Source organism: Myotis daubentonii, chromosome 9 (assembly GCF_963259705.1).
Source record: "Myotis daubentonii chromosome 9, mMyoDau2.1, whole genome shotgun sequence".
Classification (NCBI taxonomy): Eukaryota; Metazoa; Chordata; class Mammalia; order Chiroptera; family Vespertilionidae; genus Myotis; species Myotis daubentonii.
Genome location: NC_081848.1, coordinates 56,225,662 through 56,253,621, shown reverse-complemented (window position 1 = coordinate 56,253,621; position 27,960 = coordinate 56,225,662). Strand labels below are relative to the sequence as shown.

At 39.8% G+C, this 27,960-nt stretch overlaps 2 protein-coding genes and 1 long non-coding RNA gene across 6 annotated transcripts in view; 1 reads left to right on the top strand and 2 right to left on the bottom strand.

The window, feature by feature from the left end:
- Window positions 1–16,629, top strand: part of TSG101 (tumor susceptibility 101) — a 29,130-nt gene extending 12,501 nt beyond the window's left edge. Inside the window, exons 6-10 of the mRNA XM_059709098.1 lie at window positions 2,406–2,472; window positions 9,043–9,134; window positions 13,436–13,638; window positions 14,808–15,047; window positions 16,293–16,629. Of these exons, the coding sequence (XP_059565081.1) occupies window positions 2,406–2,472; window positions 9,043–9,134; window positions 13,436–13,638; window positions 14,808–15,047; window positions 16,293–16,382 (692 nt within the window). The 3' untranslated portion in view covers window positions 16,383–16,629. The remainder of the gene's footprint in view (window positions 1–2,405; window positions 2,473–9,042; window positions 9,135–13,435; window positions 13,639–14,807; window positions 15,048–16,292) is intronic.
- The window catches only part of LOC132241042 (L-lactate dehydrogenase C chain), a 37,946-nt gene continuing 20,063 nt past the window's right edge, over window positions 10,078–27,960 (bottom strand). Inside the window, exons 7-8 of one of the 4 annotated variants that reach the window (XM_059709102.1) lie at window positions 24,750–24,873; window positions 20,614–22,170 (exon numbers count right to left, since the gene is read on the bottom strand). In XM_059709102.1, coding sequence (XP_059565085.1) covers window positions 22,006–22,170; window positions 24,750–24,873 — 289 coding nt within the window. In that variant the 3' untranslated portion in view covers window positions 20,614–22,005. Of the gene's footprint in view, window positions 11,361–20,613; window positions 22,171–24,749; window positions 24,874–27,960 lie in introns of those variants that run through there. The other 3 variants (XM_059709100.1, XM_059709099.1, XM_059709101.1) reach the window with 3 other exon arrangements.
- On the bottom strand, window positions 16,434–19,015 carry LOC132241043 (uncharacterized). The gene is made up of 2 exons (XR_009454449.1): window positions 18,882–19,015; window positions 16,434–16,738 (listed from the first exon to the last, which is right to left on the bottom strand). It is a non-coding gene; the product is annotated as an uncharacterized LOC132241043 (long non-coding RNA).

Below are 27,960 nucleotides of genomic sequence, written 5' to 3'. Positions count from 1 at the left end.
TTCAGAAATTTACGCAGTCTCCTGAGCAACATTTTTCCCCTAAATTTTTTTCAGTTTTATATTGACATTGGAAGCATAACGTTCTAGAAAGAGACCACATTGAAGAGGGTACTACTGGAATTCAATTTTGCGAAATGATCTAGAACTAGTTTAAGTAAATTACTAACTAAAAGACCAATTTATTGCCCATCCTCTCCAGTTTTAATATTTTTATACATTTAAACAATATTATTAGGTATAATTTTAAAGAAATTAAAGTTTGAATTTTGTTCCCCGCATCAAGGAATAGCTCAGAAATTTGGGTACATACTTAAATAAATATCTTCTAGTTGAGAAATCATATACTTCTATATCACTATTATCATTAGTCAAAACACTTTTTAAAAAATACATTTTTTTATTGGTTTTGGAGAGTAAGGGAGAGGGACATAGAAACATCAGTGATGAGAGAATCATTGATTGATTGATTGGCTGTCTCCTGCATGAAAACACTTTTGATCTATTTTAGGGTAACTTTCACGCTTTAAAAAGTGTTATGTTCAAATCTCGTTTTTGACAACTAACAGTCAACTTTTATTGAATGGACCTGGCCAGCATGGCTTATTGGTTGACCTATGAACCAGGAGGCCACATGCCCAGATTGCAGGCTTGATCCCCAGTGCGGGGCAAGCAGGAGGCAGCTGATCAGTGATCTCTCTCATCATGTTTCTATCTCTCCTTCTCTCTTCCTCTCTGAAATCAATTAAAATATTTATTTTAGAAAAATATTTATTGAATGATAACAATGAGACACAGTTAAGCACTTCATATTCATTGTTATTTAATCCTTAAAATAACCCTATTCATTATTGTATTTGTATCCCATTATGTTCTGGCTCTAAAATGACTTCACTTCATTATATGCTTCCCTGCCAGTGTTCACTCCAAATAGCATTTGTTTCCCAAAATCAAAATTTGAAGGCTTTGGTAGAATTGTTAGCTTTTCAGAACCTCAGAAAAGGAAAATTGCTTGTAACTATGAGGTGGTGGTTTATATGTGTGAGAGAGAAACTAGCATGGGGGTATTAACTGGTTATGTATGTTGCTGACACTTAATAGTGGCCTCATCCTTTGATGTTCATAAAGATCAACTGTGCTTAGCCCCTAGGAAAAAAGATATTTTATGTCATCTACTAATTGTGACATTTTGGGAGGTTCTTATCTTTCTGAAATAGCATTGAACACCATTAGCTTCAGAAAAATTTTACTTAGGACATGGATAGATTCATCCTAACTAGAAGACTATGAACACTGGTACTCAGAGATGTATGCTCGGCAACTCCGATAAAGACTTCTGTGGTCCTGGGTGAGAGTCCAGCATACTTCTCCCACCTCTGTTGCCTTCATATACCATTCCTCTACTAGATCACTTTTGTTTACCCCCACCTCCTAGGTTTAAATTACCTGCCTCCTGTATGACTTCCTCTGTCGTAACACATCACTCTGTACTATTATTCCTTGCTTGCTTATCTCCCTGACTAGACTATAAGCAATTTGCGGCCAATAATTCCTTTTTATTTTCCCATCAAATTCCCAGTGCCTGTCACATAGAAGGCACTAAAATACTGATTGGATTAAGGATAATTCATTGTTATGTTCAGTGAGAAAAATTTCACTGAGGACATTGATTCTAAGACAGCTCATTTCCATTTAACATCAGAGTTCTGTTTTCTTCCTCTATGTTGATTAGCCTCTTGGCACGACTGACTAGTTCTGTCATTGGTGTTCTCTTTAAAACATATGTAAAACATTCTTTAGGCTTGCTAGATTTGAGCTTTTTTCCCCTAGTATTCCCAAGCTTTTGTTTTAAACTATTCTAGCTGAATGTAAGTTTTGTACAGGACTTCTCATAGTAATTTGAAGTCTTTTAAAGTCCTCAATCAAGCCAACAAAACCAGCTGTGCTAATCGGTCAACATAGTCTTAAAAGAAATATAATAAGATTTCTTAGATATAATACAGAGGTCACTAAGAAGCTGACATTGGACCAGAGTTACCTTCTTCTAAATTCCAAATTAAACCAGTTCCTGTCTCAAATTGGAGACTTCTTGAGAGCTTGCAGAGCTGACCAGGTTGACCTATTTGCCAGTAGTCCTTGTTGGGATTGTCACCTGTGTTGTCTTAACTCTTGTTTAATGCTTTGAGAATTATGTGATTTACAGAGCATTATGCTTGAAGTAAAGAACTAACGTGGGTGAAGTGTTTGTTTTGTTTTGTGCTGAGATTTGGATTCTTTAAGTGTATGAAATTTTTGATTCTTTAACTGTGTGAAATTTTGCTACGGTTTGACAGTGATGTATATCTCATGTGATCACTTATGTACCAGAACTATGAATATTATTTTAAAATGTTAAAACTTATTTTCAGCTTCCTACATGCCAGGCATGCCCAGTGGAATCTCTTCATACCCATCTGGATACCCTTCCAATCCCAGGTAATCAAAAATTTATTTTCTTAATAACTTAGAAATTCTGTTGATGTAGAGTCAAAATAATAGGTGCCAGGGCATTAAACTAAATTTAGTTAACAATTTAATGAAAGTAAAATTGGGTGTATTAGAATTTTATGGTATGTACACAGCTCTAAAGGAGTTTTTGCCATTTTAGAGAAACGTGCTCTGTCCCATTTATAGAGAGGAAAGGGAGAGGACAATGACAATGATCTTTGATTGGCTTTGGACCTTGAAATTCTTGCTGCTTCCCTTAGGGAACAGTGTAAGTGACTCAAAGGTTAAAGGAATACAACTTTTAACGAATTCAACCAGGAGAATAATATTTTAATACCCTTTTTAAAAACTTAAATTTCTGGCCTGGCCAGTGTGGTTCAGTGGTTGAGCGTTGACCTATGAACCAGGAGGTCACAGTTCAATTCCAATTCAGGGCACATGCCCAGGTTGCGGGCTCGATCTCCTGTGTGGTCCTTGCAGGAGGCAGCCAATCACTGATTCTCATCATTGATGTTTCTGCCTCTCTCTCCCTCTCCCTTCCTCTCTGAAATCAATAAAAATATTTTAAAACAAAAAAACAAAAAAAACCCAACCTCTTTAAATGTGTACTTGTTCCATTGGTAATCTAGGAATAGTTTTGAAAGGTGGTCTTTGGGCAGACTTCAAATGAAAGACTGGCACATACTGGTGCCTGAATGAGATTTCCAGCTACTATAACAATTAACAAGAAATTTTTACCCTGCTAACTCTTCTTAGGGCCAGATAACCCTCACAGATAAATGCAGTCAGATTTCCTGAACAGATTACTGCTATGGCTAAATATATAGATTTACATATATAATATGTAGGATCTTATAACTTAAATTTAGGAAACTTATTTATTTCTGGGTCTTTCTCTTAATCTCAGAGACTAGCTCTCTAAGGTAGTATGTGTTCAGTCACATTAGACAGGTAAGCAGAGATTAGATGAACATCTGTCAGGTGCAATAGAGAAGGATTCCTATGATTATAATACATAAGCAGTCGTACGTTTTAGATTTTTTGAGGCCCTTAATTTTCTGATTAAGTTCTAGAATTGGAATCCTGTATGAAGCCCTGAAATTACAGCCTATAATTAGCAGTTGCTAGTAAGAAGGAACTTAAGATGTGTAGGGAATAGTTGTTGGAAGGACAAGAGGGAAATGGACTTCTGAATAATAAAGCCATTGCAAAGAAACTTGTCAATAAAAATGAAGATGTTGACAGAAATGTAACCTTTACCCACTTATCATATGTAACAATAAAAGTGTGTTTTGTGAGATTGTTTGTAAGAAGTTTCTTTTTGAGACAGTTATTTTTCAAAGATTTGATTTTTTTTCCTGTGAAACATAACTTTTCATCTCAAAGCATACCATGCTAATGAGTGTGAAGGTAACTGTATTCACATGGCCATCGATATCTCTCTGTATAAGAGGTCTTGGCAGAAGAGCCAGAACCTCTTTCTCTTCTCCCTTTGTCCTAAAGGAGAATTAATAAATCAGTGACTGAAGAAGAATCTTTATCTTAAAACAATGGCTATGAGAGACTTTTTTTCTTTTCTTTTTTTGAGAGTCTTTATTCTTGCTATAAAAAGTTGGACTAGTTGATCTCTAAGGTCTCTTCCAAATCTTAAGAACTTTTCAGTTTTATTTAGCATCTGCAGGATGTATACAAGGAAACTAAAAGGTATGTCAAGAATGGTTGTCCCAGTTTTGATATGTGTATTAGCAGCATATATCAACATAATAAAAGCTACATATGACAAACTACAGCCAACATCATAATCAATGGGCAAAAACTAAAACCATTTCCCTTAAGCACCACTCCTGTTCAGCATAGTACTGGAAGTACTAGCCACTGCGATCAGACAAGAAAAAGAAATGAAAGGCATCCAAATTGGAAAAGAAGAAGTAAAACTGTCCTTATTTGCAGATGACATGATACTGTACATAGAAAACCCTAAAGACTCCATCAAAAAATTATTAGACTTAATAAATGAATTCGGCAATGTAGCAGGATACAAAATTAATGCCAAAAAAAATCTAAGGCATTTCTTTACACCAATAGTGAACTTACAGAAAGGGAGACTAAAAATGCAAACCCATTTACCATCGCACCAAAGAAATTAAGATACCTAGGAATAAACTTAACTAAGGAGGTAAAAGACTTATATGGGAAAAACTACAGGACACTGAAAAAAGAGAGGAAGACATAAATAGATGGAAGAACATATGTTCATGGATTGGTAGCATCAACATCATCAAAATGTCCATACTACACAAAGCAATCTATAGATTCAATGCAATCCCCATTAAATTACTAACAGCATATTTCACAGATCTAGAACAAACGTTTCAAATATTCATCTGGAATAAAAGAAGACCTCGAATAGCTACAGCAATCCTGAGAAAGAAGAACAAAGTAGGTGGGATCTCAATACCAGATATCAAGCCGTATTACAAAGCCACTGTTCTTAAAACAGCTTGGTACTGGCACAAGAACAGACATATAGATCAATGGAATAGAATAGAGAACCCAGAAATCGACCCAAACCACTATGCCCAATTAATATTCGACAAAGGAGGCAAGAGCATACAATGGAGTCAAGACAGTCTTTTCAATAAATGGTGTTGGGAAAATTGGACAGATACATGCAAAAAGATGAAACTAGACCACCAACTCACACCATACACAAAAATAAACTCAAAATGGATAAAAGACTTAAACGTAAGATGGGAAACCATAAAAATACTAGAGGAATCCACCGGCAGCGAAATCGCAAACATGCCGAAGGAATTTCTTCTTTGATACTGCTCCTAGGGCAATGGAAACTAAAGAGAAAATAAACAAATGGGACTACATCAAAATAAAAAGCTTTTGCACAGCAAAGGAAACCATCAGCAAAACAACAAGAAAGCCCACTGCATTGGAGAACATATTTGCCAATGATATCACTGATAAGGGTTTAATCTCCAAAATTTACAGGGAACTCATGCAACTTAACAAAAGGAATATAAGCAATCCAATCAAAAAATGGGCAAAGGACCTAAATAGACACTTTTCGAAAGAGGACATGCAGAAGTCCGAAAGACATATGAAAACATACTCAAAGTCACTAATTATACGAGAGATGCAAATCAAAACGACAATGCGGTATCATCTCACACCTGTCAGATGGCTATCATCAACAAATCAACAAACAACAAGTGTTGGAGAGGATGTGGAGAAAAAGGAACCCTTCTGCACTGCTGGTGGGAATGCAGACTGGTGCAGCCACTGTGGAGAACAGTATGGAGTTTCCTCAAAAAACTAAAAATGGAACTCCCATTTGACCCAGTGATCCCACTTCTAGGACTATATCCCAAGAAACTAGAAACACCAGTCAGAAAGGATATATGCATCCCTATGTTCATAGCAGCACAATTCACCATAGCTAAAATTTGGAAACAGCCTAAGTGCCCATCAGCAGATGAGTGGATTAAAAAGCTGTGGTACATATACACAATGGAATACTACGCTGCGGTAAAAAAGAAAGAATTCTTGCCATTTGCAACAGCATGGATGGAACTGGAGAGCATTATGCTAAGTGAAATAAGCCAGTCAGAGAAAGATAAATATCACGTGATCTTACTCATTTGTGGAATATAGAGAACAACATAGACTGACGAACAGGGACAGACCCAAAGACAGAAACAGCGATCAGATTATCAATCCCAACAGGGAAAGTAGGGGAGGGGGGGTGGGTAAGGGGAAGAGATCAACCAAAGGACTTGTATGCATCCATATAAGCCAAACCAATGGACATGGACAACAGGGGGATGAGAGCATGAGTGTGGGGGGGAGGTTGGGGGTTAATGGGGGGATGAGGTCACATTTGTAATACCTTAACCAGTAAAGAAATTTTAAAAAGAGTATTAGAAAACAGTTCCTGGTATCAGAAAAGACAGAAAATGGTAAGTGCTGTGATAAATAAACAGATCTTTAAAAGAAGGTGTCACATCTGGTTTGGAAGTGGGAGCTTAGAGATAGCTTCATAAATGCAAGTACTGGTTTTTAATGATGACCTTAAGAAAATTAGGTGTTTAGAAGTAGATGGAGCAGCAAAGAGTAATAACATTTGATAACTGAGAGGAAATTTATTATCAAGTCCAGTCCACTCAAGTTTTATGCAAGCCAAAAAAATAAAAATAAAAATAAAAACCAGGAAAGAATAGGGAAACACTTTAGTGTGGCTGGAAAATACAGAGTTATGAGTAAGGGAATTGAAGAGAATTAGGTAGGTACAACTTTCATAGGTATTACACATCTCCCAAAACCTTCCCTGATCTCCTCTAACTAGTATTGATTTTCTGTTCTCCTTCTCCTGAACTTTGATTTAGCATGTTATTTCCTTTATCCTATCAAGATTTTTTAAAAAATATATTTTATTGAATTTTTACAGAGAGGAAGGGAGAGAGATAGTTAGAAACATCGATAAGAGAGAAACATCGGCCAAAACCGGTTTGGCTCAGTGGATGGAGCGTCGGCCTGCGGACTGAAAGGTCCCAGGTTCGATTCCGGTCAAGGGCATGTACCTGGGTTGCGGGCACATCCCCAGTGCGAGATGTGCAGGAGGCAGCTGATCGATGTTGCTCTCTCATCGATGTTTCTAGCTCTCTATCTCTCTTCCTTCCTCTCTGTAAAAAATCAATAAAATATATTTAAAAAAAAAAAAAAAAAAAAGAGAGAAACATCGATCAGCTGCCTCCTGCACATCTCCCACTGGGGATGTGCCCACAACCCAGGTACATGCCCTTGACCGGAATCAAACCCGGGACCTTTCAGTCCGCAGGCCGACGCTCCATCCACTGAGCCAAATCGGTTTCGGCAAGATTTTTTTTTACAGGGATCTTGCCCTGTAAAATTAGTAATATCTTGAGGAAGAAATGGATTCACATCTTAGCTTCTGCCTCAAGTACTGACATGGTGCCTTAAATATAATAGTAAATTTTGAAGAGATACATAAAGAAAAAGGAACATAAAAATGTTGGAAATTTTTTTAAAAAATACACTTAGATCAAAAAGGGCTCTTTAAAAACCTGAAAGAGAGTTGGTACCTAGGGCAAATTGCTTAATAACATGCAAAGGTAGAAAATAGTCCAGTAATCCCCTTTATCTGCGATTTTGCTTTCCATAGTTCGTTACCCACAGCCAACCATGGTCCAAAAATATTAAATGGAAAATTCAGAAATTAAGAGTTTATAAGTTTTCAGCTGCATGGCGTTCTGAGTGCCATGATTAAATCTTGCACTGTCTCACTCCGCTTTGCCTAGGACATAAATTAGCCCTTTGTACAGTGTACCCATGCTGTATACGCTACCTGCCCATTAGTCACCTAGTAACCCTCTTAGTTATCAAATCAGCTGTCTCACAGTATCACAGTGCTTGTGTTCAGATAGCTCTTCTTTTACTCAGTAATGGCTCCAGAATGCAAGAGGAGTGATACTATTGTCAGGAATATTGTAAATGGTATTTATGAAACAATGTTAGAAGATAGGAGGAGAATGCTTCTAAGGAAAGTTCCTTCCAACTCTATGTGAATGCACGAATAACACAAAGTTTCTATAGAATGAGAAGAAAAATTTTAAAACTATTTAGGTAGTATTTTCAGATCAAATATTAACAAAGGTTATCAATGAACCACAGGTAAAAACTAAATAGTGTAATTTCCCTATTTGCTAGGAAATCAGAATGAAAAAATTCTCTCACAAAATATTTTTTGCTTCCCATTCTGATGCTGTTGAACTGCCCTTAGACTCAGCGGTTCTCAACTTGTGGGTCGCGAACAATGAAAATACATCCTGCATATCGGATATTTACATTATGATTCATAACAGTAGCAAAATTACAGTTATGAAGTAGCAACAAAAATAATTTTATGGTTGGGGGTCACCACAACATGAGGAGCTGTATTAAAGGGTCGCGGCATTAGAAAGGTTGAGAACCACTGCGTCTAGTTGCTTTCTGTTGCTATGAAGGTTACCTTCAGATAACCAGGGCCAAGCAAGAGCATTTTAAGCATTCACTTTGAGACTAAAGCTAGTGTCGTTTATGGAATTTTTTTTTAAATTGGACATCCTTAGCCTCTAGAGATGAGGAGGACATTTTTTAAAATATATGTATTTTATTGATTTTTTTACAGAGAGAAAAGGAGAGAGATAGAGTTGGAAACATCGATGAGAGAGAAACATCAATCAGCTGCCTCCTGCACACTCCCTACTGGGTATGTGCTCACAACCAAGATACATGCCCTTAACCGGAATTGAACCTGGGACCCTTGAGTCCACAGGCCGATGCTCTATCCGCTGAGCCAAACCGGTTAGGGCTTATTTATGGAATTTCTATAGAACGTTGCTTGAATAGACACCTGTAGCTCCAAAACTGTGAAGTCATGAACTAGTAAATGAATGACCTGTCAAGTTTAACTTCCTGAATGGGGTTCTAAAGACACTGTAGTGTTGGGTCATCTTAATATTTAATGTTTTCCGTTCTTCTCTTTAGTGGTTACCCAGGCTGTCCTTACCCACCTGGTGGTCCGTATCCTGCCACAACAAGTTCCCAGTACCCTTCTCAGCCTCCCGTGACCACTGTTGGTAAGTAGCCTTAAAAATTGTATTTCTCCACATAAGGAGAGTGAGTCTCCTGTTGTGAAGAGTACATTTCACTTTTTTTATTGAATAAATTTGACCTGTACCATTGTGTAAATTAAGGAGTACAGCATGCTACTTTGATACATTTATATGTTGTAATCCTGCCATTGTAGCAATGCCACTTATGAAATTATAATACAATATACTGCACACTAGATCTAGTGCCTTAGCAGGGTCAGGCCAAATGATTTCTCGTGGGCCAGACGTTTTCCACCCCTGTTAGCAGGTAAAAAAATATTAAAATTCCCTGTCCAGGTTGTTCATTTGGTTAGAACATCTTCTTGATTCGCCAAGTTGCGTATTTGATCCCTTATCAGGGCATATACAAGAATCAACCAATGAATGCATAAATAAGTGGAACAGTGTTTCGCTCTCTCCCTTCTTCTTTCTCTCTAAAAGCAATAAAAATGTTAAAGAATGTTAAAATTTTTTCTTAAGATGTTTAAGGGGGTGGTGGGGGGGAATTGCTTTGTTTGAGAAGGAAACCAGAGGAGGAGAATCTTCCACCATATTTTTTGTTGTTTATGTAAACAATCTCTTTAAATGTCAGGGTTTATTGAATTTTGAACTTCAGTGTGGGTTTTCTCTTTTGGCATTTACATTTCAGATCTTAATTATAATTCTTTTTAGAAAGCAGGTGGATTTTTTTAAAATATATTTTATTGATTTTTTACAGAGAGGAAGAGAGAGAGATAGAGAGTTAGAAACATCGATGAGAGAGAAACATCGATCAGCTGCCTCCTGCACATCCCCCACTGGGGAAGTGCCCACAACCCAGGTACATGCCCTTGACCGGCATCGAACCCAGGACCTTTCAGTCCACAGGCCGACGCTCTATCCACTGAGCCAAACCGGCTTCGGCAGCAGGTGGATTTAAAGTACTCAAATATGCTGTGTAAAATGGTCTGTCTGTGAGAGGAAAGGAATAGGTCTGTCTTGGCATTTCTAGCCTCCATAGATGAACTGTAGTCTTCGTAGAAAACCAGGCAACTGCTGCCACAGTGGGGTTCCCATTTTGAGTGTTAATGGCTTTAGCTAGGAACTTATTTGGTGCTATGTGGTAGCATTTGTCTTAACATATAAGAGAAACAGTGTAAATTCCAGGATTTAAATGTTTTTAGAGATGGGTATCTGAAACTTTATCCTAAGTATAACTTTTTGTAAATTCAGAATGACCAGAGTTTGTTAATGGAAGAGGTAGAGCTGGTTATGGAAAAAAGCAGTATCTAGCACAGCGGTCAACAATCTTTCGGACCTCACGGACCACCGGTTTGGCGACCACTGATCTAGCAGGTCGTTATTTACAGGACCTTCAAGAAGTTTGCCTTTCATAGGTTTTAATTAGCATAACTTCAATGTTGTAGCAAGTGTAGATCATAAGTTTAGGAATGAGGTTTGATGTGAAGGCCAGCAAGTAGAAGTTTACAACAGCAACAAAATTTCTGGTAAAAATAAGAATTACAGATGGATTATAGCAGTGTTTCTTAACCTCAGGAACCTTTTTAGACATTTTTTTCTTAATCATCCCCCCCCCCCCCCCCCATGAACTGTTAATACCATAGTTTATACTGTATATCTGTTTATGTGCTATATATCTCCAATTTATACATAAAAGGAGCAAGATTTTTTTTAATCTCCTCAAAGCCAATTTTCATGAACTAGAGAAGCAATGTCACAGGCATTGAGAATGTGCATGGATTACAGTGATGGTGGCTAAAAGTGGACTAGAACTCAGAGGTAAGAACTAGAGAAAACGAGTTCAAAGATTATCTGAGGTTTGGGGTTAGGAAAGAGGTAATCAATGGACCTTTCCTTAGCCAAGAACAGAGCTTAACCAGTGAACCAGAACAAAAGCAGAGGAGATAAGGCAGTCACTGTGCTTTTAGACGCGTGCAAATTAGAAAGAGGGATACATGAAAGCTTAAAAGCACCTGGTCCTTCAAAGGGATCTGGAAGAAAGCAAGTTGTCTTGCTGAGAAAGGTTAGTACTTTTGAAGTGTGAGAAATCAGGCACGTATTTAAAGGGGTCTGGATTCTTATTCCAAAGGAGAGAATAAGTGAAGACTTCCATCTGATGGTTTCAATCTTCTTTGAAAATGTTCTGAGGATTTTTGTTACATTTTGGCAGATGAGGCCTTTGGAGTTAGAAGTCCTGGTAATCTGATAGATCTGAGAGGAAAATAAGAAAAATTGAGTGAAGGGAGCCTAGAGGTGATGCAGTAGCTGGTAAATTCCTGAGAACACTCTGGAAAAGTTAGGTACTAAGAAGCCATAAATAATAAGACCTCAGTTTTAACTGGGAAAATATGATTAGCCTCTAGCTTTACAATTCTGAACTCCAAAGCACAGGTTGTCTGAGTTAATACTTCTGTTTCTCAGAAAAATGAAATAAGCTGAAATACTTTGGTAAGATCAGAAGTGAATTCTAGAAAGTATATACTATGGATTTGTGTGTTAGTAATCAACCAAAAGCAGGAATTGCCTCTGGTAGGATGGATACTGTTTGGGCTCTCCTCAGCAATAAGTTTCTAGTGGAAAGAAGTCGAGACCCTGGTAGGTAGAACTAGGAATCTGATATTGGGCTCTTCCTTGTGCATAAGCAGTGTCCTTTGAACAGATGGACAAAGGACACTCCTCAGGAAAACCTGGCCATGTGAGACACTGTACTAATTTTCACTTGCAAGAGAAAGAAAATTCAATTTAGAAAAACAAAAACAGTCCTTCTGGGGTGGAAACAAGAGAAAGGGGTGGGGAGCAAAACTTTTAACACCCATGACCCCTGAGAACACCAACGTCTCCTCCCCATGTCATTTTCGAAGGCCCAGAAGAGCACTCAGGGTAACCTGGGTATGGAACAGCTTCTGGGAGAAGAGACCGGTTTATGGAATAGTGGGAGTTGTGATCAAATGGGACACTGAAGAGCATGTGTGGAGCTGGTTGTGTTGTGGTTTGGACAGCAGGTTCCTTTTACATCTGTAACTTGGGGCCAGGAAGGGGCTTGTAATAGATGGAAACAAGTGGTGAGAGTTTAGGTACATTCTTACAAACTAAAGGGGCTTTTTCCCTGATGAGTGAATTCATTGTCAAGGTGATAAAAATTTTCAGCTCAAAGTGGAGGTATACTTCCTTAGTCTGTAATCATTCCTATGCATTGGAGGCAATAAAAGGTAAACATACTTAGAGTAATTCCCCACATAGTATTCCATCATCGAACATAATTGAAAATCAAATGCCATTTATACATTTGCTGATTTAGGACCTTAAGTGAAAAACATTGATAATTATAAAGAGAATCCTTACTTATGTTAAATGCAGGACATTTTGTGGGTGTTTTTTTTTTTTTTTTTTTGGTTTTAAATGTGTTGTTAGTGTTGAAAGTATTACAGATGCCTCCCTGCCCCGTTTTTTTCTCATTGACCCCATCCACCCTGCACCCACCCCTCCCAGGCCTTCACCACCCAGGACCTTTTGAAGAAAATATCTGCAGCATTTATTTGATCTGAAATGTGCAAGGACATTATGTAAGACACTGGCTAGGAAAAGTCATTTAGAAGAGAATAGTAAAGAATCCGAGAGTAAGTTTATCAGCTGTTGAGATTTTCTGGATGTCATTGTCTTGCTCATTGGTTCTGGTCAAGAGAAAGGAGTAGCCCTGGCTGGTGTGACTCATTTGGTTGTAACACTGTCCCATGCACCAAGAAGTGGCAGGTTCGATTCCCAACCAGGGCACATATTCAGGTTGCCAGTCCCATCCCTAGTAGGGTGTGTATGAGAGGCGATTCAAGTTTTTCTCTCTTCTTCCCCCCTTCTCTCCTCCCTGTCTCCCTCCTTTCCTTTCCCGCTCTCAAAAAAAAAGTGAAGGAATAAAGCCTTGCAGAAGGGAAGCCTTATTAACCCGTACATTAGGGACTCTTCCTGGTCTGTCCTGTTACAGGCTTCTCACATGGGTTCCTGTCTCCTTCAGTTTAGCAGTGAGGCCTGAGAATGGTCTTGGCCTAAATAAAATGCTTTTCATTGGTATAACTTTGTTGTTGAGAAATATGTGAATTGATAACCTCTTGAAGGAAAAGTATTTCTGAATCAACTCAGATTTCAAAGTTATTTATGGAATTGTAACATTTAAACGTTCTTCATTCCTCCTACTTCGAAAGTGTCAGCTTATACTTTGTCCTGTTTTTGAAGGTTCCTGTGAAAGAAATAGAAGGACTTGGGAAATAAGTGTGTTTTGCCCTATTCTCCTACAGGTCCCAGTAGGGATGGTACAATCAGTGAGGACACCATTCGAGCTTCTCTCATCTCAGCGGTCAGTGACAAACTGAGATGGCGGATGAAGGAGGAAATGGATCGCGCTCAGGCAGAGCTCAATGCCCTGAAACGAACAGAGGAAGACCTGAAAAAAGGTCACCAAAAACTGGAAGAGATGGTTACCCGTTTAGATCAAGAAGTAGTAAGTAACTCACTGAATAGTTGCAATTTTTAGATTGAATGGTAGAGGCAGTGTTACCTCGTTACACTGGACGTTGTAGGATACAGTCAGTTCAGAAACTTATACATCTTCACACATTTGAAGGTAGCTTCTGTATAGCTTTGTTTAAATGGAGCCTGTGTCTCATATCTGATTGGAAGGTGGATGGTATTTAGAGCATTTTTGCTGGCACCTTCACCCTGGGGGGTGGTGTTTTGACACAGAGGAGGACTGTGTGTTTGAGTGCTTGATTTTGCCAGTTACCAGGAAATAAGAATTTGAGAGCTCTTAGCCATGGTAAAGATCTGCAGACCCTGGTGCAGACCTCAGTGTTAGTTCTTTGTATTGTTTCCAAATGTTGTTTGCGCTATATTTAAAGCATCTCCATTGAGCCCTTCTGACTTAGTTCAAAGATATAAATGTAGTTTGCAACCTTTAGTTCTTAAGCTTTCTTACATTTTATCAGCCTGTTGTGCCCTAGATAGTCAGTATAAGTCAGCCCTGTGACTTTAACAATGAAATAGAGGCAATAACATAATTTGAGTGCCAGCTTCACTCTCTACTTTCATCCCCGCAAGGGACAACTCATTTCAATAAATGTGCAGTTTTGATGAAAGGGTTAAGAGTTAGTGAATGTTTTGAGGGCTTTGGGGTGGTTCTAGTGTAAAGTGAGCTTCCCAGTAGCCAGCTATTTTCAAAAGTTCAGGAAAGTGATCTTGCCTATCTCAGAGCTTGCAGCTACCGCCTGTGATATCTTGTGACTTGTGTTCAACTGTGTAGGGTTCTGTCTGTTGAATCTCTGTAGACTGAGGAAGCGTAATCCCTTTGTGGCAGATGCCCACTTGTTTGAAAGAAAGGTATCTTGTAGTTTTCATATAAAGAACCGCTGGTTGTAAAGTGTCTTGTCTGATGGTTTATTTTGCAATATCATTTGTCAGTGGTAAGTGATAAGGTTATCACTGCCACTGAAAGGGTTCAGCTCAAGGTATTTCCAACATTATCCCGCTTTCACTCATCATACCTTCTCCTCTACCTTTGACCAATGTGCTGAATGAAACATTAATCTCATCCATGAGTTGTAGATGTCTGACAAGCAGATAATTACACACAATTAGTATAAAGTCATCATGCTTGGACTGTTCTGTTTTCAGGCTGAGGTTGATAAAAACATAGAACTTTTGAGAAAGAAGGATGAAGAACTCAGCTCTGCTCTGGAAAAAATGGAAAATCAATCTGAAAACAACGATATTGATGAAGTTATCATTCCGACAGCCCCACTATATAAACAGATCCTAAATCTGTATGCAGAAGAAAATGCTATTGAAGACACTATCTTTTACCTGGGAGAAGCCTTGAGGCGGGGAGTAATAGACCTGGATGTCTTCTTAAAGGTATGTCTTCCTCACTCTGCTTTCCAAGATTTTGGAAATCTTAGAGACACTGATCTTAAAAATCACAAACCCAAGAGAGTTTCTCTGGAGGGTGTGGGTTAAAATTCCTCATTTTCCCCAAAAGAGAGCAAGTAGACATATATGGCAGTGTCTTCTCACGTACAAAGGCTGAGGACCTGTCTGAGCAGGGGAAGGAAAGTGGACTAGTGACCCCCCCCCCCCCCCCCCCGGAAGCATTACACTGAGTATCGTTCTTACAGCTGAGCTCGGGTGGGTCAGGAGGTACACTCACATTTCCATTGGCTCTTTCTGGTCATACCATGTAAATGAAATCACTGACAACCCTCCACCCCCATTATTTTTCTGATAATTTTCTTAAGTTTACATAATTTTAGACCAGTTTTTCCAGCCCTGCAAAGTTAGGGCTGCCTTGCTGGTACCAAAGCCCTCTGAATGCAGGTTGTTTCAGGCTTAATGCTATTGTACAGGCACAAAGAAAAGATCCTGTAAGCCAAATCTGACTACTGTTCTTTGTTGGGTGATAAGCAGCATGGTTTTGGGAAGAGCAGTAGCCACCCTTTGGATATTCAGTCTGGCTGCTGCTGATGGTTCACTGTACATGTGAGGCTAGTCGAGCGGTCACGCGATGATCTTGCCTATCTCAGTGAGGGCCCAAACCACTCTTGGACCTTGTGCAAGCTCATGATGGTTGGGTATAAACACGAGACCAAAGGGGACTCCCTTCCATACACTGTCCCCTGCTTAGGTGGCATAGCTGAGGGACAGATGCACAGGGAGAGGAGGCAAGAGAGGTATGCTATTTGCTAAGCATGGGACAAAAGCTGGCCTTGCGTTGCTTATCCCTGCCCTTCCTAGCCAAGTAAGGACAAACAGTCATAGTTATCAAAGTTTTTTGTAACTTCATTAGGATCACAGTACAGATTTCCCTGGCATCTTGATAGTCTCAAGATGTAGCTCAAATTCCTGAGCTAGATTCTGCAATATGGTGCTTTTCTTGTGAAATATATCTTTATAAGGTCTCAGAAGATTACTTTCCTTAACACAATCTACCAGCATGAATCTAGTGGAGTTTAAAAAACCACATGTAATGAAGTATTGGTTTCAAAGGAAGGTTGATATAATGAGTTTAGGATCCTCAGGTCGCATCTTTGTTACAGACTGTCTGATACTTTATACCTGGGCCAAAGCCATTCTAAACTGTTGAAACTTTCCCCCCACTTCCAGCATGTACGTCTTCTGTCCCGTAAACAGTTCCAGCTGAGAGCACTAATGCAAAAAGCAAGAAAGACTGCCGGTCTCAGTGACCTTTACTGACTTCTCTGACACCAGCTGGAGACGAGCTCTTCTTAAGGCATTCTTTTCTTCTTTCTTTCTCTGATCAGTAGGTGACCAGAATAAGTTATTGCAGTTTATCACTCAAGTGTAAAATATTTTGAATCAATAATATATTTTCTGTTTTCTTTTGGTAAAGACTGGCTTTTATTAATGCACTTTCTATCCTCTGTAAACTTTTGTGCTGAATGTTCGGACTGACTGCTAAATAAAATTTGTTGCATAACTGTTCTCTTCTTTATTGAACATTTTTAGGAAAAGTCCATGAAACCTTAAGACGTCCTGAGTGATACCCTCCTGCCAATCAGTCCCTACTTAGATTTGCTTCCTCTCTAGGCCTGACGAACCCATAACTTTTTATCAAGAAGAAAGTGGCCAACCTCTACACCTAAGAACTCACGTTAACTAGGCAAGATGGTCTGGCCACAACTGGGGAAGAAGGTGCGATGAACTACTCTTTTGTTGTTAATCCTCACCCAAGGATATTTTCCCATTTATTTTTAGACAGAGTGGAGGGGGGAGACATCGATTGGTTGCCAGGGATCGAGCCTGAAACCAATATGTGCCCTTGAGCGGAACCAAACCCGGGACCCTTCAGTCTGCAGGCCGGCGCTCTGTCTACTGCGTCAAACCAGCTAGGGCAATGAACTACTCTTCTATTGTCATTTGAAGTCCGCCTTCCTGGCAAGTAGTTCTGTTTGGGACCACTAAATGACTGTACTGTCCTGCAGAGTTCATCTAGTAGAACAGAAGGCTCATGAGGTTATAAAAAAGTGAATGTCCTAATTCTGAGATGTTTTCAAGATATTTAGGGAGTAGGCAGTTTACTACTAGAAATTTCTTAGAAGGGTTGGTTATTTAAGGTAAAGTGCAGAGATCCAGAAGTTAATATTAAATCAATTTTACCACTAACAGTAAAGTCTATGTAGCATCAGTTTAAAAGCACATATTGTCAGTCAACAGTGAGTGCCTACTAGATGGCAGACACTGGGTTAGGCTCAGCAGTAAGACAGACATCACTACTTAAGAATATATAAGGCACATGACCAGAATTGAACCCAGGACCCTTTGGTCCGTAGGCTGATGCTCTATCCACTGATCCAAACCAGCTAGGGCTGTGAGCTCAATTTCTTAGTCAAGCAAATGAGTGAAAGTCTAATGTCAACATGCTTTCACATAGATGCTTCTAACACATGATACTATCATAAGCACTAGAAAAAGAAGCCTACTGTGGGTGGAGCAATTAAAAAGGGCACCTGGCCCTCACTGGTGTGGCTCAGTTGTTAGGAGTGTCGTCCTATTTCCAGTCAGAGCACATACGAGAGGAAACCGGCCATGTTTCTCCCACACATTGATGTTTCTCTCTCCCTTCCTCTCTAAAATCAATAAAAACATATCCTTGGGTAAGGATTTAAAATAAAAGGTCACCTCTTCCTCTGGGTTAAGCCAGGTAGGGCTCCCGCTCAACCCTTGAACTGGACACACTTGTACAACCACATGTGGTAGCCTTACCTCCAACAGAGGAAACCTTGATTAACGCTATGGCACAAAGCACATAACTTTTAATAAGATGCTGATTGCACAGGCCACACCAACTGCTCCAGTTCCGATAACGGGGATCTTACTGTGATGAATGGCCTTCTCTGAAGTGCAATTCTTAAGTTCATGCTTGGCAGTCGCCATCGTGGAAATCTAATAGAGGAAAACTGCAAAGTCACATCCACATCAGAAATTGGTCTGTAGAGAACTCCTGGGCGCCAGTGAGGAAGGAGGTGCTTCAGACACAACGGAATGACAAAGTTGACTATCAAGCTGGGTAGTTTCTGGCCAGCAGCCCAGCATCCAGGAGGCAAAGCAAGGAGAGGAAGAGGAAGGTGTTTACAAGAGGGAATGAAGGAAGGAAAGGGGGCTGCTTCACCAAAGAGACTACAGCCAGTTGGCTCTTACTCCCCTTCCACCATCATCCTCCCCCTGCCCTAGTTGTCAGCTCCAGAACAGAGCCAAGTACAGCCCAAGGCCAAGTACAGCCAGGCACAAGGTACCTCCAGCCACACTCACACGGGAGAAAGGCCAGCCCCCGCCCCCAAGGGACCCAGGGTAAGAAATTCGCTCCCATTGCATCCTCTCACCTGCTGGTGCACAGGACTTCTGCGGCCCAGCTTATGGCCGCTCTCACTGGAGAGGTAGAGGATGAGAATGCAGAAAAGCTGGCTGAGGTCCGAGGAGGAAAACCGTTGATTACTGAAGCTGTGCCCAGCTCGTGCACCCTTCATAGGGGCCTAGCACACCTGGCGTAAGCACGAGGTCTGAGATAGGGGCTCTGATGCCTGTCACCTATGCACATTTGATGGGCTGAGGTATCTGTAGTTGGCGATCTTCAAAGAGGCTCAGAGGCTCCTTGGGCTCCAACTGCAGGAGGTGCAGCAGGCACACTGAACTAGCGGGCCTCAGCTATCAAAAGGAATACAGCTTCCCCAGAACCCAACCACCGGAGAGTCCAAGTAAAACTATTTCTAACCACCCTGACTGGTTTGCTTCAGTGGATAGAGCGTCAGCCTGCGAACTGAAAGGTCCCAGGTTCGATTCCAGTCAAGAGCATGTACCTTGATTGTGGGCACATCCCAGTAGGAGGTGTGCAGGAGGCAGCTGATCAATGTTTCTCTCTCATCGATGTTTCCAACTCTCTATCCCTCTCCCTTCCTCTCTGTAAAAAAATCAATAAAATATATATATATTTTTTAAATTTTTTTTAAAGAACAACCAACTATTTCTAACCAAACTTTGTCCAGATGTATACAATAAGGGTTTTTTACACTTGATTGGGAATTTTTCACTAGGGCTGTAGGAGAAAGATACCACAGGGCTACTTTTTAAAAATATATACATTTTTTATTGATTTCAGAGAGGAAAGGAGAGGGAGAGAATAAAAACATCAATGATGAGAGAGAATCATTGATCGGCTGCCTCCTGCATGCCCCCCTACTGGGGACTGAGCCCACAACCCCTCAGGACTACTTTTTACCACTCGCAAAAGTGAGCTTAAGTAGAAAAATATAATAATTTTTCAACCCTCTATGCAATGAAGATGTTTTAATTTTTAAAAATTGATTTGAAAGAGAAACATGGATTTGTTCTAATTTTTATTGATTTTAGAGAGGAAGGGAGAGGAAGAGAGAGATAGAAACATCAATGAGAGAGAGAATCACTGATCAGCTGTCTCCTGCACACTCCACACTGGGGATCAAGTCCACAACCCAGGCATATACTCCGACCGGGAATCAAACCTCGACCTCCTGGTTCATAGATCGATGCTCAACCACTGAGCCACGCCGGTCAGGCCACTGGTTGCTTCTTATATGGTCCCTGACTAGAGATCAAGCCTGCAACCTTAACATACGGGGAGCTACCAAGTGAGCTACCTGGCTAGGGCCTGCAACAGGATTTTTAAATAAGATATGAAACCCTAAGAATTTGATCAGTGCAGTGCTGATAACCATTTCTACAAATGGAAGGGAAAACAATTCATTATCTGAGTGTAGAATCCAAAATTCCCCACTTATCCCTTAGTCTGAAATAAACCAAGATTTCCACATCTCTTCTGCCATATTCTACATAATTAACTGTTTTTCTAATTCATTTGTGAATCATAATAGACAATACATATCTGACAAATGATTTTATAAATGTAGGGCAGTGTTTAACTTTTTTTTTTTCATTATCTCTCCCTCAAGAGCTTTTTTAGACATTTTCCCCTAATCATTCGGTTCCTCCCACCTCATGAAATTAGATACTAAGTAATAAGATTTTACCTGGTAGGGCTGAGCTTTACAGAGCCAAACCCTTGTAATATCTAAGAGTCTCACTTAAACACACACACACACCCCAAAGGGTGATATTGCCCCCACTGAGAATACATGATATAGTTGTACTTCCTAGAATATTCACTGTAGAAACTATTTACAGCTTTTCAATCTCTGCCAGGATTTCCTAAAATGAAATTGTAATTTGGAATACAAAGAGGAGCTTTTAAAACAAGGCAAAATCCACAGAAGATTCCCCTTTCCCTCGATCCTACCTAAACTCATTACTATATTTTGTGTATTCATGGGAAGTATGTGTGAGTGTGTGAGTGTGTGAGTGTGTGTGTGTGTGTGTGTGTGTGTTTTAAAAAAACAACAAAATAGCCCTAGCGGTTTGGCTCAGTAGATAGAGTGGCGGCCTGTGGACTAAAGGGACCTGGGTTCAATTCCTGTCAAGAGCACATGCCTGGGGTTGCAGGGTCAATCCCCAATAGGGGGTGTGCAAGAGGCAGCCGATCAATAATTCTCTCACTGATGTTTCTCTTTCTCCCTCTCTGAAATCAATAAAAATTTAAATAACAAAATAATAGGGAACGAATCATGTTTGGTAGTAAATGACTGGAATGAAAGCTATCACAGTAGCAAGACTAAGAGGGTGAACTGTGACTCTCTTTGCAATAGGTACACCTGCACTAGAGCCATGCAAGTCCTCAGGGCCGGCACAGCTGCCTTCTAACTTTTCCCACTGCTCTAGTCTAATTTGTAAATCACCTTGGTCCTGATTTCTTAGCTTTTGTTTCATTGGTATTTCCTACAGCTGCCTTAATTCTTTGTGGAGTAAAGGAAATACATATGTTACATATTATATGTACATACACATATATTTGTATATATAAATCAAAAGAAGAACATTCACTCCTAGATTGGACACAAAGAGGGAGCTATCAGTTGACTTGTATAAAGCATACATTAATAATTAATTAGTTGATGTACCTTAAATACTCACTGTAAGATACTGGAGGGCAGAAATCATGTCATATTGACTTATAATCATTACACAGCAAGAATAATAGTAATTTGCTGAACGAATTGGAAAGAAATGTAATCGATTTCCAAATTGAAAGTTGGAAATCAGAGGTTCCATGTTTCACATTAGTTTCAGTTAATCACACAAACCAAGACATTTCCTTATATTTATTTTCCACAATGCTTAATTTTCACTTATATCTAATGTGATGGTCTAAGCTCCCGGTGTAGTATTTCAACAAAGACACCAAATCCACAATTTGAATTTAGATTAATTGGTATTATACTTGCAGGGTTGAAGATATTTAAATTTTTTTACACCAAAAAGGTATATTTCTATTTTCCTTCTGAAATACATGGTCTTAAAAATAAGCACTCAGTAAAAATTACACATAGACACATGAAGCAATATCAAGTGAATATGCTGTTTCCCTAAGGGAAGAAAGCACAAGATAAAATTTCAATACTAGAAAAAGTGCTTGTTTTGTGAAAAAAATCTTAAGTTCTATATTATAATGGATTGTTATATATATTTTATTAAACCCAAAGGCCACTCTTAGATTTGTACAGGTTGGGTATCTTAGAATAGAGCAATGCGAGATTCATAAAAGAGGATAAATTTCCTTACCACTTCCTTTTTCTACCCTTGAGAGGCTGGAGTATGCTATAGGTCTCCAATGCCGCCTTATATTTTTCATATCAGATGAAAATACTTTCAAAATGTAAAATACACAGTTTGTTATCTTCTGTTCTATAAAACAGTGGAACATTAAAAGGCTTTAAAATACCAGGTCTTTTTGGATATTCCAAAGTGTGTTTGCACTCTTCTTAAAAAGGTCCTCCTCCTCAGAATTCAAGTTAACTTTCACAATATCTGAGATACCACTTTGCCCCAAGATACAAGGGACACTGAGAAAGATTTCTTCTTTTATTCCATATAAGCCCTAAAAGGCAAAATTAGATTACTGTTCAGTTAACCTGATATGGAAAAGCAGCTGTGCTAGAAAGCTTCTTAAGAATAAGAGTATACTGGAGCACAACAAGAATCCTCAGCGGGTGGTTAAGTGATCATTGACAATACCAAGAGCATCCTAATGTCCTATGACCATGTGGAACTTGTGTTCAGTATCATGAATATCGTGCCAGAGGCCTCAAGGGGACCAAGAAAGGCACTGTTCACCCCCTACCAGGTCATCCTTCTATCTAAGGGTAAGGGTGCCCAGGAATTTGTTTCTCTCTACTTTCTCTCTCTCTTTCCTCTAGAAGGGGCTTCTCCGACTAGAACTGGAGAATGCATGCCCCTCCCTTCATAATGTCATTTCATCTGATAAAGAACTGTATAATCAAGCAGCCTGTGTTTGAGATACATCAAGAGAACAGTGAATTCTGAAGCAGAAATGGCTGAGAAGGCTCTGTTTTGTATAAATTGACTTTTACACCATGGTGTGCCACTGAGTTTGGACAAAAGATGCCACAGATGGAATCTCAAGTCTCCAGAAGTGAGCCTCCAATGGAACCTATGGGTATGGGTACCCTCTCATGCCTAGCAGGGCACCCACCAGTTGCCAATGGAATATACTCCTACCTTCCAGGATACCTCTATCCACTGCTCCAACCTGACTGATACCCTGAGCCTCCCATGATGTACAGGGCCCATGGCATAGGTGCAGTCATGACCACTGCCCTATCTTGGTCCTATTGAAACATTGGTCTCCAGCCTTAATATTCCCTCCACTCCAGCAGCTGAATCAAGGCCACAGAAGCAGCTGCCAGAAAGCCTATTAAAACCTGCACAAATTGCCTGGTCCGAGTGGCTCAGTGGTTGAGCATCGACCTATGAACCAGGAGGTCACGGTTCAATTCCTGGTCAGGGCGCATGCCCGGGTTGCAGGCTCAATCCCATTGTGGGGCATGCAGGAGGCAACCGATCAATGATTCTCTCTCATCATTGATGTTTCTATCTCTCTCCCTCTCCTTACCTCTCTGAAATCAATAAGAATATATTCAAAAAACAGCCCTGCACAACTCACACAATGCTTGCATTCTCATAAACTAGCCTCTGCCTCTCCCTACTATCCCTGGAAGATAAGAAGACCCAATAGACCCCTCAGACCTCCCTGTCTCTCATCACTCATCACTCTTTCCTACCCCACCCTTGGGGTTGAGTTTAGGGTTGGAGGAGGTGACGGAAAGGTCTTGTTATTCCTCCAGGTCTGATTATAAACAGTTACCAGGAACTAGCATTCAGAGAAGGGCAAAGTCCCTTGATTCTAGAGTGGTGCCTCCCAGTTTCCCACAATAGCTCAAAGCCCACAGGCACTACTCAACCAAGCGTCCCTCTCACCATTTCTGGGCTCTCCTCAGGAGCTCAGGGTATACACCTTGTTCCTGTCTTGCTCTAGTCACCCACAGAGGGATTCTCTGGCCGCCTCCTCCACGGAAGTCCAGCTTCCTCATTTGGTAGCCACTTGATATTCAACCTCATGAGCTCCATCAGACCAACCACACGTCTTCCTCTGAGGGCCCCTTTCCAGGCTGTACTCACATTCACTCCACTCTGGTCTGTGCCTAGCTATGGAAGCCCACTGCCCCACCAGACTGTCAGTCCACATTCCATTCCCAGCCAGGCTCCAGCTCCAGCTCCAGCTCCAGCGCCACTCACCTTCCCTTACTTTCCCTGTACTTGGCCATCCTGTTGTCACCTCTCTGTGACTTTTGAAGTTTTTTCATGAGCTTCCAGATGTTGGGTGGCATCAGAAAGAAGGTCACTATGCTGGGAAAGAACGCCCTCCGGTTCCCTGCCAGTGTTCCAGGAATTTGTTTCTCTCTACTTTCTCTCTCTCTCTTTCCTCTAGAAGGGGCTTCTCCGACTAGAACTGGAGAATGCATGCCCCTCCCATCATGCCATTTGGGGGCTGTGAGTGGGCTGAAAACAAGGTCCTAGACCCCTGGGGCCTCGCCTGGCCCTGTGTGATGACCATGACCTGCTGCCACCCCTCAGCCTACCCTCTTCCTTTTGGTGGCCTGACTGCGTGCTTTTCCCTTCACTGTGCACTTCCCATCACTCCCTTTGCTCTCTGCATTTCAACAGATGACCCCCTTTTTTTTTTTTCAGATCCTCAGTTTTCTCTGCGTAAATCTACCTAAGATCCTCTTGCACATGTGTTCCCTCTACTTGGAATATTAATCCAGCCTTCCAAATTAACTCCTACTCATTACTTGGATTAGGTCATTTTACTTCTTTGGGAAGACTTCCCTAACGACCACCCATGCCCCTTCCCAGAGTAGTTAAATTCTCTTCTTGTGTACTCTTAGCACTTTTTAGTTTTTCATTATAGCACTTAGTATAATTTATTATTAGATATTTTCTTTTGTAATTGTTTTATTAAGTCCATTTTTCATTAACTTCTATAAGGGCAGGATCTCTGTCTTTTTTGTTCACCATTATAACACCTTGTATATGCCTGGCACATAGTAAGGACTCAACAAACATTAATGATAATAAAGATCAATTTAAGCCTACCTTAACCATAGTCGAAACTGGATGCACTCTCCTAAGATTTTTCAAAATGGATTCTACCAGATTTGTCACAGATAGGCCAATAGCCCAAGAGGTGTACCCCTTCAGCTTAATAATCTCATAGGCACTACAGTTGTAGAAAGTAAGAAAAGCAAATAAATGAGAAGTCAACTTAGAGAAAAGAATATATTGCAAGCATCCATTCTGAAGCAACCTACATATCAATGCCACTCCATTAAAATTTTCTAGAAACCAGTTATAAATAATACAAATTTTAATACTACTCTCATAGACTTCATTATCACTTAAATAATTCACCCTCCTTTTATAAAGGCAGAATACTGAAGCATATATGCCATTCAAGATGAAAATTAGTTTTAAACTTTTTGTATTATTGCTTTTTTAACTTTTTTATTGAACTTGTTGGGGTGACACTGGTTTAAAAAATACATAGGTTTTAGGTATACAATTCTACAATATATGATCTGTATGTTATATTGTGTATTTTATATTATTGCTTAAATATCCAAACACAGAATCTGTTCACCTTGAAAGTTAGCATATATATCTTGCTAGCCACTAAAAATTGTTACTGGGGTGCAATGTATACAATTTAAGCCATGTGCACATATTTTTCCTAAGAATATATCATTAAACCAGTAATATATGGAAATTTGGGAAAATGTTGATACGCTTTCTTCATTTTTATTTATTTCAGAGAGGAAGGGAGAGGGAGAGAGAGAAAAACACCAATGATGAGACAAAATCATTGATCAGCTGCCTCCTGCATGCCCCACACTGGGGATCAAGCCTGCAACCTGGGTATATGCCCTGACAGGGAATCGAACTGTGACATCCTGGTTCATAGGTCGACACTCAACCCCTGAGCCATACTGGCTGGGCCATGATACATTTTCAAAAGAAAATAACACAGTCCTAAACACTATGTAATTTCTTATCTCAAACTTGTAAAATACACAATACTTTTATTTTGTTGTTAATCCTCACCGGAGGGTATTTTTTTCCACTGAGAGAGAGTAGAAGGGACCAAGGGAGAGGGGAAGAGAAAAACACTAATGTGAGAGAGACACATCAATTAGTTGCCTCCCACATCCCGTGATCATGGCTGGAAATAAACCCAAAATCCAGGTATGTGCCCTTGACCAGGAATCAAACCCACAACCCTTCAGTTAGCAGGCTGATGCTATATCCACTGAGAAATACCAGCCAGGAGAGAACATAACACATTTTCACAGAAACTTTAGAACAATATCAATCCACCAAGTTATGAATAGTGATTATTTTTTAGTGACAGGCTTACATGTGCTATTATTTTCTTTTAAAAAAAAATTTCATTAAATTCAGAGAGGAAAGGAGAGGGAGAAAGAGATAGAAACAGCAATGATGAGAGAGAATCACTGATTGGCTGCCTCCTGCAGGCCCACACTAGGGACCGAGCCTACAACCTGGGCATGTGCCCTGACTAGGAATTGAACTGTGACCTCTTGGTTCATAGGTCAATGCTCAACCATTGAGCCACGCCAGCTGGGCTGCTATTATTTTCTTTATGCTTTCCTGAATATTCTTGTTGTCTACAATATATATGTATTATATTTTTGTACTGCCACCAACAGTGGTCTCAGGTTTGGATTGACTCAAAAGACAAGGAGGTTTTAAGATAGCACTGAGTTTACTTAGTTTTGAGAAAAGAACATACGATAGGAAACACAGAATGTACAGCATAGTTATTCCTATCAGGTTATCTAACAACCACCTACACATAATTTCAAGGCACCAGGACTGCACATAACATACTTGATTGCAAAATATAAGACTGATGTGTAAATGGAACATCTCAGCACATAACAGTTGGACTGTACTCATTGTGGTGTGCTGGGATTTGACTGTCAATCCAGAACCAGAGGTACTATTAGAATTCATGCACATTAGTGTCAAATCAGAATTAGCTTTCAGACTCTTAATTGGTGTCAAATTAGAATAAGCTTTCAGACTCTTAATTGGTGTCAAATTAGGATTAGCTTTCAGACCAAGCATCTGTGGGGTAAGTAAAAGGAAAGGGAGGAAGATTATGCCTAGAAAGTCATTAATTGATGGTATATAAGTAGAAAGCTCTGCATAGATAACTGGGGACAAATTTAACCAGTGGAATCTGGATGACAGATCTATCCTCTCAGGAATTAACAAAATCGCTCTGAGAGCCCTACTCGGCTTGTTCAGTGGTTAGAGCATCAGCCCTCAGACTAAAAGGTCACGGGTTCGATTCCCAGTCAAGGGCAGGTACCTCAGTTGCAGGCTTGATCCCCAGTCCTGGTCAGGGTACATGCAGGAGGCAACCAATCCATGTGTCTCTCTCACATCAAGGTTTCTCTGTCTGTCTCTTGCCCCTCTTCCATTCTCTCTAAAAATCAATGGAAAAATATCCTCCAGGTAGGATTAACAAAAAATGGCTTGAGAAAGAGGATTGAGAAAAAATGGCTAAAAACATAATCTTTTACTTGTTATTAACCATCCTAATGAAAATAAAATTTTTGGTATAAAAGGAAAGCTAAAGGGAGCAAAGAGAACAAGCAGTTCGAAGGCTGATATTTTAAGACATCTGATCCATGTTCTAAATTACATGATCTATTGGGAACCTGGAAGGACATCTTATTAAATCCTGATCTCACTCCTCTGCAATTATTGGTTAGGTACTGGAAAATCAAAGATTATAAAAGAGTTGAGTCATTTTTTAGATAAATACTAGCAGTACTCTGAGGATTTTTTTTTATTATTATAGATCCTCTGCTAAATGACTAAAAGGCAAATAATTCCATTTTGGCCACTGCATTGTTGAGAGGACTAACTGGAACAAGTACTGATCTGTAACATGTTATAGTATTTGGTATTTAAAACATACAAGATAGTGATGTGGCCTGAAAGCTACACCTGAGCACTTGTAATACCTCCTTAAAATGCTAATACTCTATACCAGTGAAGGCGAACCTATGACACGTGTGTCAGAGGTGACACGTGAATTCATTTTTTTTGGTTGATTTTTCTTTGTTAAATGGCATTTAAATATATAAAATAAATATCAAAAATATAAGTCTTTGTTTTACTATGGTTGCAAATATCAAAAAATTTCTATATGTGACATGGCACCAGAGTTAAGTTAGGGTTTTTCAAAATGCTGACATGCCGAGCTCAAAAGGTT